The sequence below is a fragment of the Perna viridis genome, chromosome 3 (assembly GCF_037379345.1).
Source record: "Perna viridis isolate PV_CMFRI_1.1 ecotype Kerala chromosome 3, ASM3737934v1, whole genome shotgun sequence".
Lineage (NCBI taxonomy): Eukaryota > Metazoa > Mollusca > Bivalvia > Mytilida > Mytilidae > Perna > Perna viridis.
Genome location: NC_142447.1, coordinates 45,057,131 through 45,075,018, shown reverse-complemented (window position 1 = coordinate 45,075,018; position 17,888 = coordinate 45,057,131). Strand labels below are relative to the sequence as shown.

At 31.7% G+C, this 17,888-nt stretch overlaps 1 protein-coding gene across 3 annotated transcripts; it reads right to left on the bottom strand.

The window, feature by feature from the left end:
• Positions 1-240: 240 nt before the first annotated feature.
• LOC148622449 (uncharacterized) lies at positions 241-16,900 on the bottom strand. Of its 3 annotated transcripts, none has more exons than XM_088572357.1 (13): positions 16,812-16,900; positions 13,814-13,995; positions 13,347-13,440; positions 12,434-12,513; positions 11,782-11,928; positions 9,951-10,114; positions 9,382-9,444; positions 8,161-8,340; positions 6,347-6,544; positions 4,135-4,294; positions 3,260-3,358; positions 2,191-2,268; positions 241-388 (listed from the first exon to the last, which is right to left on the bottom strand). In XM_088572357.1, exons 2-13 carry the CDS (start codon positions 13,920-13,922, stop codon positions 258-260), a joined length of 1,503 nt encoding a protein of 500 aa, XP_088428483.1. In that variant the 5' UTR covers positions 13,923-13,995; positions 16,812-16,900; the 3' UTR covers positions 241-257. The 3 variants fall into 3 exon arrangements, with proteins under 3 accessions (XP_088428483.1, XP_088428485.1, XP_088428486.1); XM_088572359.1 differs by having other exon boundaries at positions 2,191-2,204; XM_088572360.1 differs by lacking the exon at positions 8,161-8,340.
• Between the last annotated feature and the right edge of the window lie 988 nt (positions 16,901-17,888).

Genomic DNA, 17,888 nt, shown 5'->3' with positions numbered 1-17,888 from the left:
AAATGTTTCCTACTAATACTTAGAATAGGAAATAGCTGTCTTCTATTTTATGACAACTGTGTTACTCTAATTATTTCATCACAATGTATACTAATTTAATTTGTGTGCAGCCTACTAGCCCTTGTCAACGGTTTTACATCCACGCAGATGCATACTAGACCCTGATTATCAAGCATATGCATTAATGAAATTTCAGAATTTATATTTCATGCAGTAAAAACCACAAACACAAACACTGAATTAACTCAATATTTTTATTATATCAGCAATAATGTGTACAAAAATAATGGTAAAATAAGATTGTCAATTTGTGATGTAACTGCCTCTAACACTGTTGTTGCAAATATCGCTGTGACTAGTTGGATACTCCATGAAATAGACAAAGAACCTAAAACACACAGTAAAACAAACATACATAGTCCATATCATAGAGCTCAAAACAAACATGAAAACACAAGAAATTGTTGTTAAGTTTTATGTGTTTTGAAAAAAATACCATTGCCTTTGTTGAATTAACAGCTGACATATATCTGTCTGAAATAAAATCCTAATATACTTATATAAATGCTATAAGTTGATGCAATCACTATGTAACAAAGCACTGGTTGACTTCACTGTCTAAAATAAGCTGCTGTGTACACCAATAACTAAGTTACTGGTAGTTATATACTGTTATTGACTGAATTACATGTAATGTGCAAGCATTCCAATTGTTAATTTCAAACAAGAAGCAAAAATGTGCATAAAATCTCTGATGAAAAGACTAACAGACTTGGATAAGACATTGGATTTGAAATATGAGTGGTAACAAGGAACGATAACATTTCTATAGTGTTATACAATCATTTAAGGCTCAATACTGAACTATATTAAAACAAATAATAAAAGCTTAAACATGTATCGATAATTTGAATATTTAGATTCCTAATTGGATTGTTTTTTTCATCGTTGTAAAATGGCACCAAGTTGTAATTGGAAATAATTTAAAAATCATGTTAGCTAAATTTTTAATATCAATAAAACATAATTTTAAAGATCCATCAAAACTTCAAATCATATAGTAAACAAGAGGCTGTTAAATTGACAGTAAACCAGTTTTTCAGCTCATACACGACTACACTGAAAATTCCTATATTTGTAACAAATGGCTGCCACTTAGAAATTACAGAAGCAATGTTTGAAAATTTCGAACTTGATCTTTATCTTGTCACAAATTTTCCCCTAGGAAACAGCATCTCCCACTAGAAAACAGTATATCCCCCGAGGAAACAGCATCTCCCACTAGAAAACAGCATATCCCAATTTAAAAAGAATCTATATAATACTTTAATACAGGTTATTGACTTAATACTTAACAATTTATTGAAACCTGGAGACAGCTGCTGACTTATAAACATAATAAACTTTTAGAGTTTACAGAAAATAAGCAACTTATAGAGTTATCCCCCTTATACCATAAAATCATTAGGAAAGAACTTGGGGGGGGGTATGGATTACATTCAAATATTAGCATATATTTGAATGAAATGGCCACAACAAATATAGAAGAGTGGACCCCAATGTAAACAAAAAATTACATAACCAAAGCTTTGTATAAACATAAATAACAATAACAAGCATAATTATATAAAACAAAATTATTGTCGATAGCAGTTCATGCTATGTGTAAGCATGGATAGCAAATTAAAGCCATGTGTAAGCATGGATAGCAAATTAAAGCCATGTGTAAGCATGGATAGCAAATTAAAGCCATGCGTAAGCACGGATAGCAAATTAGAGCAATATTTGTACATATCACACTTGACAATTACATTAACAAATGAGACAATATATCCAAATGAAAAGTGTCTGATATATACTTTTCAAACTGCTGCACAGACAAGGGTGGTCTAAGTCCCTATTTTCACCTAAAAAATGGCTGACACTGGAACATGACAAAAGCAATAATTGTAAAAATTATTGTTCACCTTTGTGGTTTCCTATGACATTGGAAACCACATATACAAAGTTATAAAGTTATTACATAGACAATATTAGGCAGCCCTAACCACCCGCCATACACCTCCAAACTAATATCCAATTTTTTTCCTTAAAAAAATCTGGTTAGATATGACAAAAATGCAATAATTGCACCCGATTATTTTCTTATTTAATATAACGAGTAACTTAAAAACATTTATAGAAACTCACCAAAGTACTGTAAACTATACAAAGTGATGAACTGAGATATAACAGATGCTAAAGTTCCTTCAATAGTTTTCACACTTCCTGAAAAGATTACTGTGACTGATTATTACTTGCATTTTTTTATGTTTTGAAGTAACCCATATTTTATACCTGGTTGTGACATATCACTGACCACACTGATATGTCATGATCAGCTATTAAATGTAGGTCATTTGAATTCAAACATTAACTGGAAAACAAACTCGAAGTGAGATAAAGAATCAAACAATAACTGCAAGCTGGGGGAAATCTCAGACACCTTTGGGTAAGAATGGATGTCTAATGAGGCTCTGCTGTTTACTGTGTCATAGTAACCACAGTGTAACATTTAAGAGTAACTTGGTGGTGTTTCTAGGAGAGCAGACGACGCCTACCCGAACGGTGCGCTATGTACATGCCGAGTGTGTTTCTCATTTACTTTTTTCTTTGTTGTGTGTGTCAATTTTCTTTGTCTAGTCACTGTTTGAATCCTGATTCATGTGATTTCCTTTTCAGATAAACAACATCATTTGGTTAAATGTATCACAAAAAGAATTACTTGACTTGCTCAAATTGTAAATACAGTCAACAGTAATATATCAAACAAGTACTATCTTTCAAAAAGATGCAGTAAAATTTTCTTCTTTTTATCTACATTTCTTTCAAGAAAACACATGGCACGCAATTACAAATTTTCAATACATTTTTTTATAAAGCCACTAAGTTTTTGGCCAATTGGGAAACAGAATTGCAATCAGGTGACTTGCGTTTCCATTGAAGAGTGTCCTTAAGGTCAAAAGGTAAAAAGCAAAAATATACCGACTGCGATGAGAAAAAAAAACAGCTTTTGTAGTCTTTTCAATAGAATTTAAGCTCCTAGATGAGGTAATGTAGTTAAATTGAACATAAAGATATTGGTGTCAATTATATACTATTTCAAATATGAATTTCTATGATTTTCATTAAAGAAAATTCTAGGTTGCACTAATAAACTTGGATGTATCTGCAATAAGAATTCATTCATTCACAAGGATAAGAAATAAACCTTTAATACCTGGTATCTTGATTCTGCCAACAGAGCTTCCAACAACAGAAGCTACAGCGTCACCTATACCTACAGATAACACTCCAGCATACCCTAATATTCTGTTCCCTAAAAGATGTAAAGAAAAATAATGAGCTTAGATGTGCTAGAATAAATATTGTGTCGTACGTAGTATCAAACTTTTAAACTGTGACTTCTTTAAACAGGAACCTCCTGAGTTACATCTTGTGGTAGTTTGCTCACCTGAGTGAGAGAGTTTGTGGGTTCAACCCCTGGCTCAGAGGCGGAATTAAAGTGTTGGATTTGGGTGACATGTCTACCTGTGGGCTATTGCTTCTAAGAGCTATCACATTAAAAATCAAGTTCAACTGGTTGAACTAGTAAAAAACAGGATCTGTTCAATTGATTGATTGTTCTTGTCCAGAAATTCATGTAATAACTTCCATGGAATTACAAATAATCAATCAATATTTAAATGTGTGGCCTATTTGGGACTGAGATGAAAATTTCGTATCACACTTATGAAGAATTCCAAGATTTAACTGACAAAAAATGGATATTTGTACACACAGACAATTCATTTTGTCAAGGCTACAATCAACACTTGAAATTGAACACAGTTTTATGATATTTCAGGGCTCAAGCTACTTGAGATAAACAGGGAGAAGTGACTTCTCTTACTATTATTTTATTATATGACCTTTTTTTATAACATGTTTTTTTTTCCAAAAAATTACAAAAATGACTTTTTGGGTAAGATTAAAAGGGATAAAGTGAAAAACTTGACCACTATGTTTATATAAATTGAAATTAAAACTATCTATTTCCACAGGGAACACATAAACTTGAAATCCACATTCCCTATGCTTAAAAATATATTTTACCTGGAAGTAATATAAATGATAGCCACAATGGAAGTGACAGACCAGCTATCAAATATAAAGGTGTCAGGGCTAATGGTCCTTGATCCTGGTGGTCCATAAATATCTGGTATTTTTCTTTGATAATTGCTCCTACTGGAGGGACATTTATATATCTCATAGTCTGAAAAAAAAATGAAAATTATATTGTTATAGTGTTGTAGTGCATTACAAATTATAATCTGAAGAATGTATGTACATTCCTGTTGTCAAGACCATTGCTGAGGAAAGGTTGTTGATCCTCATATATCTAAAGGCATACTTTTTACTCAGAAGTCATGTGACTTTTGAGATTTAAAACCATCTGGTGTCAATCAAAAGGACTTCCGGTTGATAACCGCCTTAAAGGTACTTCCACCATGAAAAAATCTGGCGGATGAATTTTAAAATGTATCAAATTTATTATATCGTACAAATATTTTGCCCGTTTTTACAGTAAACGATTGATGGTTATTTTACATGATGGATTGTCAAAGAAAAATTCAAATACATACATAGAAGTTTGAACTCTATTTTATTAATGCCTTTGATACCCATAAATGGATTCAGTGTGATTGGTGGCACTTAAAACTAAAAATAGGTTGTCATGATTACACATTAAGAAACAAAATAAAAATGAAATGAACCGAAACCAAAAAAAAAAAAAACAGAAAAAGAAAAAACGAAATTTTAATTGAAATTTTGAATCATCAGTATTGTGTGGATGTGTAGTTCTACTAGTGGTGAAAGCATTGATCCAATTGTAAATAATTAATCTTTTTGGAAATTCAGAAAGAGCAAATTACCATCAGCAGATTATAAGTTTTCAAATACCTATAAATATCTCCTGACTTCCGAGGTTTAATGCCATCGGTGCTTTAATTCAATATTCATGCTTCCAACACCACCAACAAGGAGACGGTAAATAGGTAAAGTACATGTATTTCACTTAATACCTCAACACAAGATTTTCCATGCAAATTTTTAAAGGAAAATATCTTCTCAAAGAAAGTTTTATTTGTTATAAGCTCGGTGGTTCAGGTTTGGAAATAAGCCTGTTGCACTTGCACGCTTTAAATAAGTAACAGAAATAAAGGTATTGTTATCAATAACTAAGTGGTTAAAACTTTGTTCAGATTCCTTATTTAGTATCATAATTTCAATTGAATCTAGAGCATTTACTGGTATTTTTGTTAGTATTACATGTAGAATTCATGGAAATACTATTTTTACATGCTCTATATAACTGCTAACATTTAAAATTTATGAAGGTAGAAGCTTTGTCAGAGTTTAACTTTTAACTGGACCCTGTTGAGGTTATACATCTAAAGAGAGTTGTTTATAGTCAATACTACATGTAAGTTCATTGAATAAATCTAATGTTTTTTTTAACCTTTGTTAATACTTTAGGTTTAATTATTAACAGGTCTTAATTGAGTTTGATGCCATTGCTGCCTGATTTATTCAGCCATACCATATTTGTACAATCAGTTATTTGACTTGCTGATAGCAAAATAAATCAGCATCATAAGCCATTTAATGCCTCAAAAGTATTATAGATATAACTAGAAAAAAATTATCTGGGGAGCAAACATACGCCAGCATTCGAAAATTTCTTGCTTAATACAAAGCAATAGTATTAAATGACAAGATTTTTTCATTAGCCAACAACAAATTAACTGGTAACATTTACACCTATCAAAAGACAGTTTTTTTCTGAATTCTATATAATTAATTTAATAGCCTCTTTATCCATTGTTATGCACTAGTGATATTTTTTTCCTTCAAAATATCAGAAGTTCAATAAGAAAAATATTTCAATGGTCATACTCTACTAAATCCCATTTTATATTTGTCCAATGATTGAAGCCTGTTAATTTATTCACCTAAAGAGAATTGTTTATGGTTAACACGAAATTCATTTCAATATACATGAAGTTTTTTTTCATCTTTATAAAATTTGTTATTATCTCTATTTGAATTATTAATAGGTCTTAATTATGTTAAACGCTGTTGTCTTCCAAATTGATTCAGGCATATTATATATGTACTATTAGCTTCTTTTCTGTATACATAATACAAAATTAAATATTAATTAGGGCCATAATCAGCCAGAAAATTTATTTCAAATTCTAAAAATAAAATGACATGAATGTTCTTAAATAATGTACAAAATTGTTAATGAGGATAAACGTACCTCAATCACAAATAGAACACAAAATGCCAACAAAGATGAGACCATAAGGAATCCTGGATCTAACCATAAACCAGGTACATATATGACAACAACAACAACATGGAAGAACTTTCTAGTCACCGTGGAAACAGTTGTCTTGAACACTGTAAATATGATTGTCATTGTTGTCATGCTGATACTCCATGCTAACAAATATACCTGCAAATACAAGTCATCATTAAAATGATTGCTTTTCAATGATACTTTAAGTCTTTATATTATATATAATATATATATATGTATGTATCTATATACATTTTTACCTTATTTGGGAATTTCACAAACTTTATAATGAGATCTTACAGGATAAAATATCAATGAAATAAAGCATATATATCATGAAGTTACAAGTGTCTTGCTTTTTCCACATTTGTTCCTTTACTTGGTTTACTCATTCAGGGAACTAAGGTTGGTTTTCATAAGGGCGAACATCTTTACAAATGTGGAGTAAAGTTGTTGATAGAAGAATACCAAGTATGGATAGCTGAAAATAAATGACAATATTATAGCTAGGATGAAATTTTAAACAAGAGGCTTCCAGGAGCCTGAATCGCCCACCTGGATGAATTTTGCCATTCAAAGGCAGTAAATTTAACAAGAAGTTGTCCAACAACTTTGACTCAAGAAGTCTTTGGTAGGGCTTAGCATAAGGATCATTTCAACAATTGGAAGTCTCTTTTCAAGATATTAACTGAAAACTGTTAAAAAAAAAGGTCATTTTTCCCCTTCAAGGGCAAAAATCATTGAAAAAGGGGAATAACTTCAACAAGGTTTAACGAATTAAAACCAAAATTTGACCAGAGATAGATCTCATCATACTGAACACTTTTACCCCATGTCAGAATTGTCATGAGATATATGTGGAAACTACTGTCTGACCCCTATGTTCTATTTTTAGAAATGGCAGCCATGTTTTTCAACAGATCAAAAATCCCCACATCAGTCCTATGCATGATATCCTAAGGAACATGGTCAAGTAGTATAAGAGGAGAAGATTTTTGAAAGAAATAACATAAAAAATAGCAAAAAATGTTGAAAAAGGGCAATAACTTCAACATGGCTTAACGGATTAAAATGAAACTTTGACCACAGATAGATCTCATCATGCTGAACACTTTTACCCTGTCAGAATTTAGCTACATCCAACATTTTGGAGATATATGCGAAAAACTACTGACTGACCCCTATGTTGTATTTTTAGTAATGGCAGCCATGTTTTTCAACAGATCAAAAATCCCCATATCAGTTCTATGCAGGATATCCTAAGGAACATTCATACCAAGTTTGGTTCCAATTGGTCAAGTAGTGTCAGAGGAGAAGAGTTTTGAAAAATTGTTAACAACGACTACGACAGATGACGACGACAACAGACGCCAATTGATGGCAATAGCTCACATGGCCTTTGGCCAGGTGAGCTAAAAAGGCAGGATCCAAATTTTCCTGAAATAAATAAGCAGGACTGCCCATAAATAAAAAGGCAGGATTTCTTATTATCCTGCAATATTTTTCACAAAAAATCTTTTTAAAGTAAAAAATAAGTTATGATGTTATAAAGTATTGAAGTATTGTGATGTCATAACTTACAACTAATTTGTGACTTTTTATGAAATCAACCCCTGATAAATTTAATGCTATGTGCCAAATAAAATAAAAGGCAGAACCTTTTTTTTAGTAAAGATGAAATGCAGAATAGAAAATTTTATTCTAGCCCCATAGAAATCAAATATGTGTTTCCATAAAGAATTAGAAATCTGTAAGATAAAAAGAAACTTTACCCTAGGTAAGTCACTAGTAACATAATGATAAACAGCAGTGACAGGATTTTTTCCTTGTAGACCAAACACTACACACACTGTGACTGAAATACCATATGCTGCATAGAACTTCCACTTGAACTGAATATCTTTACAAATGTGGAGTAAAGTTGTTGATAGAAGCACACCAAGTATGGATAGCTGAATATAAATGACAATGTTCTGCTCTTCATTGCATTTCCTGTACATTGTATGCAAGTTTTAAATGAAAATATTCTAAATTCCTTTAATACTGTGCATTTTTTTTTTCAAATGTGTTTACAAGCAATTGTCTTGAGATGTAAACCTGACAAATTTTTGTATGTTGATGCAATTAATTTTTTAATCAAATGTATAAACTTTCAAATGTACATAAAATACTGCTGTCATTCCTTTAAACATATAGGTGTCTCTTTCTAAATATGACACCATTGTATTAAAAATCTTTCTACAATGCAATATTACATGTATTTACTTTATTTAGTAATTGTATTTAGTTCCTTTTATTTTCACTTTATTTTCATATCTTCTGTCTATTTTGACTACTGTTTTTTTCCAATCTTGACTGGTTGCAATTTTAAGTGGCCTGTTTGTGTTGAAATATACTGAACTAATGAATTGTAATGGAAGGGGGAACCTAGAGAGCAGAAAGAGACATACAGGGACTGAACACTGACATACAGGTGTACATCTTTTAGAGAGGTTTTCAATATTTTTTCTATAAGAGATTTCTTGTTATTCTCTTTTGTATTGTGAGTTGTAAGCTCTACCACCATAAATGGAGAAAAAAAATATCTTCAAAGACTAAAAAGATATTTATTGCCACTCTAAAAGTAGCACACCACCATATCAGTGATCAATCAAGATATATCTCCTTCTCACTGTAGTTTAACCAACGATTCCTATTAGAAATGCCTGAACTAAGTCAGGACCATTGCAGTGGTTTAAAATTTTTTAGTTTTTACCCGATATTGTCACCTGTTATACAGACTGCTATTGCTTACATTTTATCAGTTAGGTAATTTTAATTTAACCCTCCATGTAATCTATTATGAATTAAATTGGTTTTTTTTTAATTAAAAACACAAATCCATTATTACATTTATATTTTGAATTTATGCTTTTTAATAATTTAAAATATTACATTTGTCTAACTGATAAAAACAAAGACTCATAATAAGTTATAAAATGAACCATTCTTACCAAAGCTATTTTGATCATGATGTCTTCCACTGGCAATGTGGAAATGATTTCTTTGGAATCATCCTGTTGAAAAAGAGGTTAAATTTTCATGTATGAGATATGAAATGATTCTATAAAATAAAGGAAACATGTACATCCCTCCTTTTTTGGGGGAAAATTTGTCATTTTCATGTGTACAATTGACAAAAAATGGTAAATAATTTCCTAGCCCACCTTTTTCTGAGGAACCCTGGCTGGCAACCCTCCTTTTCAAAGTCTCTGGATCCACCCCTGTAACTTTTTCCTTGATGGAACTTAATGGTATTTAGTTGCAATGCCAAAGTGGTTTTAATCTTAATAATATGTTTATTCTCAGTTTTTTACAATATTCTTCTCATCACTCATTCACTATACTCAGTTTTTTACAATATTCTTCTCATCACTCATTCACTATACTCAGTTTTTAAGAGCACTAACCATCATTTCCCCTAGTACCTAATTTTACAAGAAAACTAATTTATTTTCTTTTCAAAATAGCTTTCATTCTTTATGTTTGAATCTTTAATTCTTCAAAACATGACAATACTTACAATGATGACTAGCTGAAAAAACTTAAATGTAATTAGAAGTGTTGACTGTAATACAACTGTGAGTTCTCCAAATGAAAATGATTTTGGAAACGTCCTAGGAATATGTGTTGACATAGAGTAATACAATATACAGTAGAAGATACATAATCTAATGTTGCTTAAATCTGCAATAAAGAAAACAATATAGATGTAAAACAAATATCTGTCAGGTAAGGCCTGAATACCAACAGCAAAAATATGAATGACCTTACCTGGCAATATCATGTTCCATTTTAAAATTAAAATGTAATCCTGAACAGATGGAGCAAATATTATCACAAAATTCAAGCTTGATACATCTCTAACTTTGATTGTGTTCAAATATATCAAAACTAAAGGAGTTAACATTATTAAACAGAAAATCAGATAATGATCACAATTGACAAGGGAGCTAACAACAATAACAATTCTATTTTATTAAGTTTCATGAAAAAAGGATTCAACCACTAGTGAGTTATTGTCAGAAAACTGTAACCCAACCATTTTTTATGAACTAAGTTCAATAACTCAAAATCGTAAAATGGGAAATTTATTTAAATTTAAAGGGTGCTTACATAAGTTAACAATTCATCAAAGATTCATTGACATGGCTGCAAGGGTTTTTGAGTTATAGTCAGACAACATAAAATCGTCAAATTTTGTATGAATAAAAGTCCCACAACTCAAAAAGTGAAAATTTATAAAAATCAATAGGGATCTCACATCAATAGAAAAAAATAATTCACCAAAGTTTCATGAAAATTGGTTGCAGCATTTTTGAGTTATTGTGCGAAGTGTGAACTATGGTCAGTTGGACACATTCTTTATTATGTCCTGTCTAGACAGACAACTGTATAAAAAAACCAAGAATAATGAGTTAACACAACTAACCAATATCTAAAGAAGGAGTAGTAACACTGAAAGTACTAGTAAGGAGGAACATTCTAAAAGGTGGAAAAGTTTTAATGAATAGATTGTATAAATATCATGCCAGCATAAAGCATTAAACACAGTGAAATCTTGACATATTTTACCTTCACTCAGTGAGTGGATGATAACTTGGGATCACCTTGTCACTCTGTCTGCCCATCCAAAGTTTCGTTGCAGTCATCTTGACTCCAATTAGATGGATTGTTTTTAAACTTGGTATGTTGCTTTATATAGATGGGGCATATCTTAATCTGTTAAGGGATTTTCATTGCTGTCTGAAGATAACTTCATATGTGTTTGCTTTGCTGTTTTTCACATCTCAGAGACAACATTTCAAATGAAAACTGTGTCATATGAGATGAGATACCTAGCAACAACAAGTGCAACCAGACTTAAAAAGCCTGAATTAAATACATGCAGAAGAAATACTGCTAAATAAAAATCTGAATGGATATTTGAAAAAGGATGAATAATCAGTTTTATTAAGTACTTCTCTGTCTAAGAATCAGGCAAAATGTGTCTAAGGTGTGGCACATGAAGAAAAAATACACAGATATTTTATTGCATTATCCAATTATTTATACCTCATAACCTCAAGAAATTACTGGCAAAGTGTTTGTAAAGTTTGCGTTTTCAAAATACTGACAGGTCAAATTTAGTTGAAATGCTGTATGGAAAAATGGCTGGAATTCCTTATATAAGCAGTCAAATAATGTCTTCCTCACGAATGCTTCAGAATTTGAATAGCTTAATAGTTGTTTTCTACATGTATTTGAATATGTTTGAGGCAAAAAGACCAAATTAAGAAATATGATGTGCCACTCCTTGTCTGATTCTTACACAGAATGGTACTTAAATATATTTCTAAGTTTTAACAACACACCTTGTTGTTTGATTAATTCTTTAAGCCATAGTAACAACAGTGCTCCAACAATCTGTGAATTATTTGTAGGATTGTACAGAACCAAAGCCAAACATAATGTGAATAACATTAATAGTACCTCTGTAGTAATATTCACTTCATCTTCTCCTGAAATATGAAATAAACTCTATGAACAGCAAATAAAAGGGAGGAAAAAAAATTATAAAAATATTAGACATTTTTTAAAATATTTTTTAAGATTGTTTTTACTATAAATCAAATTTGGATATTTGTAAAGTAATAAAACAGTTTTGGCATATTTACAAACAATAGTACTGGACTTGTAAATAAGTTAGTTTGCTTCACGAGTGTCCTTTACTGTCATAATACAAACTGCCCTATATCAATTAGAGGAGGTCAGTGTTTCACAATTTTACACATACATTTTATGACAATAATTTGTAAAACTCTAGTAAAATGGTGAAATTGTTACTAAAAGACTATGGTCTGATAATTATCATGTCACAGGGCTAAAAAATTAGAAGTTGCCGGGCACCAAACTTTTTGGTAAAATTTAGTTGAACATAGAAAATAGTAAACAAAAGTATGGTCTGGGCTACCATCTTGTATGTCCTAATTTATACCCCTGTGTCATTTTATAGTATACTTATACCTTGTAGACCAACATAGGAAGTCAGAACACTAATGGTCGGTATCATGAATGCACACCATAGTCCTTGGTTGGAGCAAGACCTAAAAGAAACAAGTGTCAAAATCTAAGTGGATCTAAAATTAAAGATGTGTGACTTACAATGTAGTGATCACAGATACATTGTGCACCATTATTCAAATCTTCCAAGTGAAAAAAGGGCTAGCTCTAGTGTAAAAAGTGTCTAAACTCCAAAGCTCTAATGATCATTATGAACCCATAAGTGTAACAGACACATAGACACAAGGATCTTTATATACCCTTCCACTCAATAACTGAGGATATAAAATATCAAGTGTTGAAACAAATTGACATTCTTTACCATTTTACAATATAGATGAAGACCTGCTGATGTGCAATACAACTAAAGATACATGTCAATATCTAAAGTAGAGAGATATTGAAAAGAGAAATGCAAGTTTTTTATACAGAACATGTGTCTATCCCTGTTTCAATATGGGAAACTAAAAAATATCAATATATAAAAAAAAAATTAATGAGTTCTGCATTGATACACACTGAACTGAAAGTATTAGGGTTTCTTTTAATCTAATAAACAATATCAAAGTTACAGATAGCACAAACTATTGACACAGACAAACACCACAAAAAGCAATATATGTCTGGCCTCAATGAGTGTGGAAGTGGGAGACATAATAATTTTTAACAAGAGAAAATGCACTGTACACTGAATATTTCAGTCAAGTTTCAAAGAAACCCATCTAAAAGTTTAAATTAGTTCAGGGTGATTGAAAAAACAGCTGGACATATAAACATACAGGTCACTTTATAATATGCTGCTTTTAAGTTTTATGCGGGGGCACAATAAAAATATGGAGAATGAGAGGAGTAAAGTATACAACAATGCAATAGATACCTGTAAATCCCATTATCAGTTCTAGCAGGATTTGGATGAAACAATGGTGCCACTTGATGAAGTAGTAACAAGAAGAATGCACAAGCTAAGTAACCTGTATCAAGAATTAGAGAAACATGTATAAAACAACCTAAATGCACTTTTCCTTGATCAGTTTAATCTGAGATGGATATGTGTATATAAGTAAAAATCTAAGGTCCCGGTACACTTCCAAGCCGATCTTCATAATAACAATATATTGTTGATTAATTGTCAATGATCATGTATCAACAAAAAAGGCTTTAAAAACAATAATTTTTTCTGAAAAAAAATTCTTAATTAACTTTATTAAATATAAAAATTTGTGGGTGCAGTGCTCTTTGATCTAAAACAATAAATGGTATAAATTCAAAAGTTCATATTACATTAGGAATATGTGATCAAAGTTTCATTGTGATAGATCCTTATCCTCTTTCCTCAAAGTGTACCTAACAATGCATAGTCTGTTCCAGTATTGGCTCTGTTGTTCAAATACATCAACACAGTGCCCATTCCACCAGAAACAACCAAAGTCTCTATCAATTGCGGAATATCCATGATCAATCATCATCCACTAACTTCTAGATGCTTATTTCTATAATCTACATTCACATTGCATCATCTGAGTGTACTTTATAAAAGAAAGAATGCATATGAAATATTAGTTATAAAATAAAAAACTGGCAAAACTATATACCCAAAGGATTACTTTGAAAGAACTATTGTTCGTGGGGTACCAATTTTCACATTTTTCATGGGTATGCTAAACCACCATTTGGTTCCCAACGAAAAGGAGATTCCCATTGATGTGTATACTGAAAACCTCAAAACCACAAATGCAAGAATCCACAAACATGTATTTCTTCCGTAATCCACTAAAACTGATATCCATGACTTAAAGAACTTTCACAGTCAGATATTTAGTCACATGTATCATGAGGCTTAATGGTCAAGAGATTGTCACTCTGTAGAAGATCTAACAGTTATACAACATTCCATTGAAGGTTGCATCTTGCATGTCTTGGGTCTATGTGAATATGTTACAGATCAACATTTGAAGAAACATTGTTTATAGTGTGTTTATCATATACATGTATATGTACAATGTATGTACATTGTATTTTTATGTTAAATCCTGGAATACGCTTTAATTGGATATGACTACATCGGTGGTCTCTTAGAAATGCACTTCACTCAAGTCTAGAGGTTGTGGTTTTGATTTCTGGCCAAGTTGTACTAAAGACTTAAAATTGGTAGTTATGGCTTTTCCAATATAGTCTATAAGCAGGGTTTTAGCTAGGATTTTGAGGGCTATAGTCACTTTTGCGTAAAGCACAAACAACACATTATGTGCAGCATATTTTTGTAATTAGTCAATAGTATCATAAACTAAAGACATAAACATGCTTAATATATTTATTTTTATTTTAAGTTTACAGATACAGACATAACAATAAATATAATAAATGTTACAATAAAATAACTCTTATTTTCTATAAGAAAACGTGTGTTACATTATAAAATAAAATATATACTGTTAGAAAAATAGTTTTTTTTACATTATGACAAAGCTTTGATGCATTAAGTCTAGAAATAGTTACTGTTTGACAAAAGCTACTATTATGGGATGAGAAAATCCTCCTGTCCTTTCCAAAACACCACACCTCAAAAGCCCTCTTCAACCTGAAACTCCTCAAATCAGAAGGATGGAGACAGATCTTTAGAACAGAATAGACTGATGAAACTTTGAGTCTGTTCCTAAGATACATGTGGATCTTGATCAGATTGTACCTATTAAAGCCCCTCTCACGGTCACCAGATGATAAAGCAGAAACTAGACAGATAGAAAGGAGCTTGGCCACATTGGCAAAGTCATTTTGAACTCTGTAAGTGGTTGCTCCGTGATGTCTTACTGCTGGATCATGAGTCGAATTGAAGAAGTCCGTAATCATTATGATTTGTTTCGTTTCAAGAAGAAAGAGAATCATAAAAGAAATATTTATTGTTGGTTAATACTTCCTAACTGTCCGGTATTGTGTTAAAATTAATTGAAATCCATTAGATGACCGGTCACACAATGATTGGGGGTTTTTACAGTCTTGACTATCTGGCACGACCACCCCTTTAGGGGATTCTGTTGGTAAATGTCTGTTAGTAGTTGGAGGTAGCAGAGCCCAGTCACACATCGCAGACACTGTTTTTATAGTGTATGCATTTAAATTCCTAAAAATAGATAGCTATATATGAGCGAGGTTCGTGAAGGGTTTGTTTTTACATGGGAGTAAATATCGATTGGCATCCATTAAAGATTGAAATCGTTTAACACGACTAATCCTTAAATTAATTACATTTCGAGTCATCTTGCAGCTTTTTTCGGCAGTTGAAAACGATTGGCTGAAGACGAGTGAGAATCCTGGAATTATTTTTTGTGCTCCTAATGATCAAAACATTAATAAATTAATTGTTGTTATTTTGAAGGATCATTAACGATGCACATATGAGGCTTGCCAGGTTAACAACAATAGAATGTATTTCACACCTGGTTGACCTGGTAATTACTAAGCGTGGGGTCATAAACTTGTCAAAGTGTTAGGCCAGGTGAAATTATGTAACTTTTGATTGACAGTTTTTAACGACATTTATATTTAAGGTGACAAAATTGTCGAAAATTTATCTGAAATACTTTTAAAATAGAATTTTTTTATATACTTTTCAAATTTTAAGTGACGAAAACGATCTACAATATTTTTGTCATCTATTAAATCCGTTCGTGGAAGGGTAGCAGACACGTAATTTTTCAGCGAAATTTAGAAATATTCTGTTAGATTCTGGTTTTAAAAATCGTTTTTGCTCCGTTCCGTTCCAAAGGTAACAAGCTCTGCCTACTCTTATTACGGTTCAAAATGTCAACAAAACAGGGTCTCTCATGGAATATTATCGAAACTTCAATAATAAATGTAATTTTGTAGCAAATTTGGTATCAGCATACAGGAAAATGATTCCAAATCGAACTAGGTAGGTGTGACATGCACAATTTCAACTTGAAAGTCGTTACAAGCGGTTGAAGGGTGGTACTCCGAGGTACCGCCAGTACTCCAACATTTTGTATGGCACATCGTTCTGACCCCAACCCGACATACATGTATCAATATCCAAATAAAAAAGAGGTGAGCTCTAGACGTTTGTCGATATTTTTTTAAAAATCTAACTTTTATGCCTCACTTTAGGAAAACAACCTTGCAAAATGAAAATTAGCCTTCCAAGACAGCATAGGCGTTGTTATTTGAGTCGGGCTAAAAAAAAATTTAAATTAAAATCCTTGAAAGCTAAATGCAAAAATAATTATATGTGCAGCTCATTAACGTTCTGCCATAAAATTGCTTTCCTTTTATGTGATTCATCTATCTATATGGTCTCTATCACAATGCAAGAGCTACCAGTACTTACATGTCCATGTACATAACAGTGTACTTCACAAGTATGTGCTGTGTTACGAAATGGGGTGACATAAGTAGGAGAACGAAGTGGTAGTCATTCGTAATTTATACTTCACTCGGTCCATTCCCATTTCGTCCCCAATGTTATATACGCTGGCTATTTCAAATAAAATCGGGTATATCACTATTTACTATTTATTACTTATTTACTATATATCACTCTGCAATCACTTAATAAATGATGAATCTCATAAAAAAATCACAGGTATCACTCACAAATACTTCTAATTTATTCAAAACAAGGACTTGTACATTCATACTCTTAATTTCTACAATAGCTTGGACCAGAATATACACTCCTTGCTTGGACCGAAAATGATGGTGACTATACCTGTGTTTATTTCTATAAGATTTATCTTTAGTTAAGTGATTGCAGAGCAAAGAATAGTAACATTGTTCGACTCTATTTGAAAAAAAAAATAGTTGAAGCGAGGCACCCTTACTCTGGGATCACCTTTTCGTGTGTGTCTATATAAAAAGAAAATAACTATATTGACTAGAATTAAAAAAAAAAACAATATACGGATGAGGCTTAGAATCGGTGTAAAAGATGAGGCTCGCCGAGCGTTTTTTTTTTTTTTTTTTGATTTATGCCGAATCCGTACATCGTGACCGTATATCACCAGTAAATATAAATTCAACACATTTGGTTGCTCTAACAGAACGATTGTAGTATAACTACCAGTAGGGTTGCATAGTGGGAGCAAGCCCGTTTTCATGTTGAAAAAATCAACCCCAACTTATACAACAAAAAAATTCCAGGTCTATGATTATACATGTAAATCTAGAATATTTATATGATATCACAATCAAAATCAAGCATTACAGACTTTGCCGCTTTTATGCCACATGTACTTAATTTCAGATTAATGTAGGGCTTTGATTGATAGGGCTGGAGTTTGTTATTTTATTGTTATTATTTATTTAGGCAGGTTACTTTGGATTAACGAGGGAAGTATGAGTTATATTGGGAAAGGAAGTGGCGGTGAAGTTACATGTAATCCGACCCAGCATAGATATCTTCTCA

Bases quoted from the DNA above. Each gene is read 5' to 3' on its own strand.
- LOC148622449 (XM_088572357.1), bottom strand. From the start codon at position 13,922: ATGGATATTCCGCAATTGATAGAGACTTTGGTTGTTTCTGGTGGAATG. The intron at 10,115-11,781 runs GTGTGTTGTTAA...TCTTTATTGCAG, and splicing joins AGAATTAATCAAACAACAAG to ATTTAAGCAACATTAGATTA. The intron at 9,445-9,950 runs GTAAGTATTGTC...CTTTTTCAACAG, and splicing joins TTTTTCAGCTAGTCATCATT to GATGATTCCAAAGAAATCAT.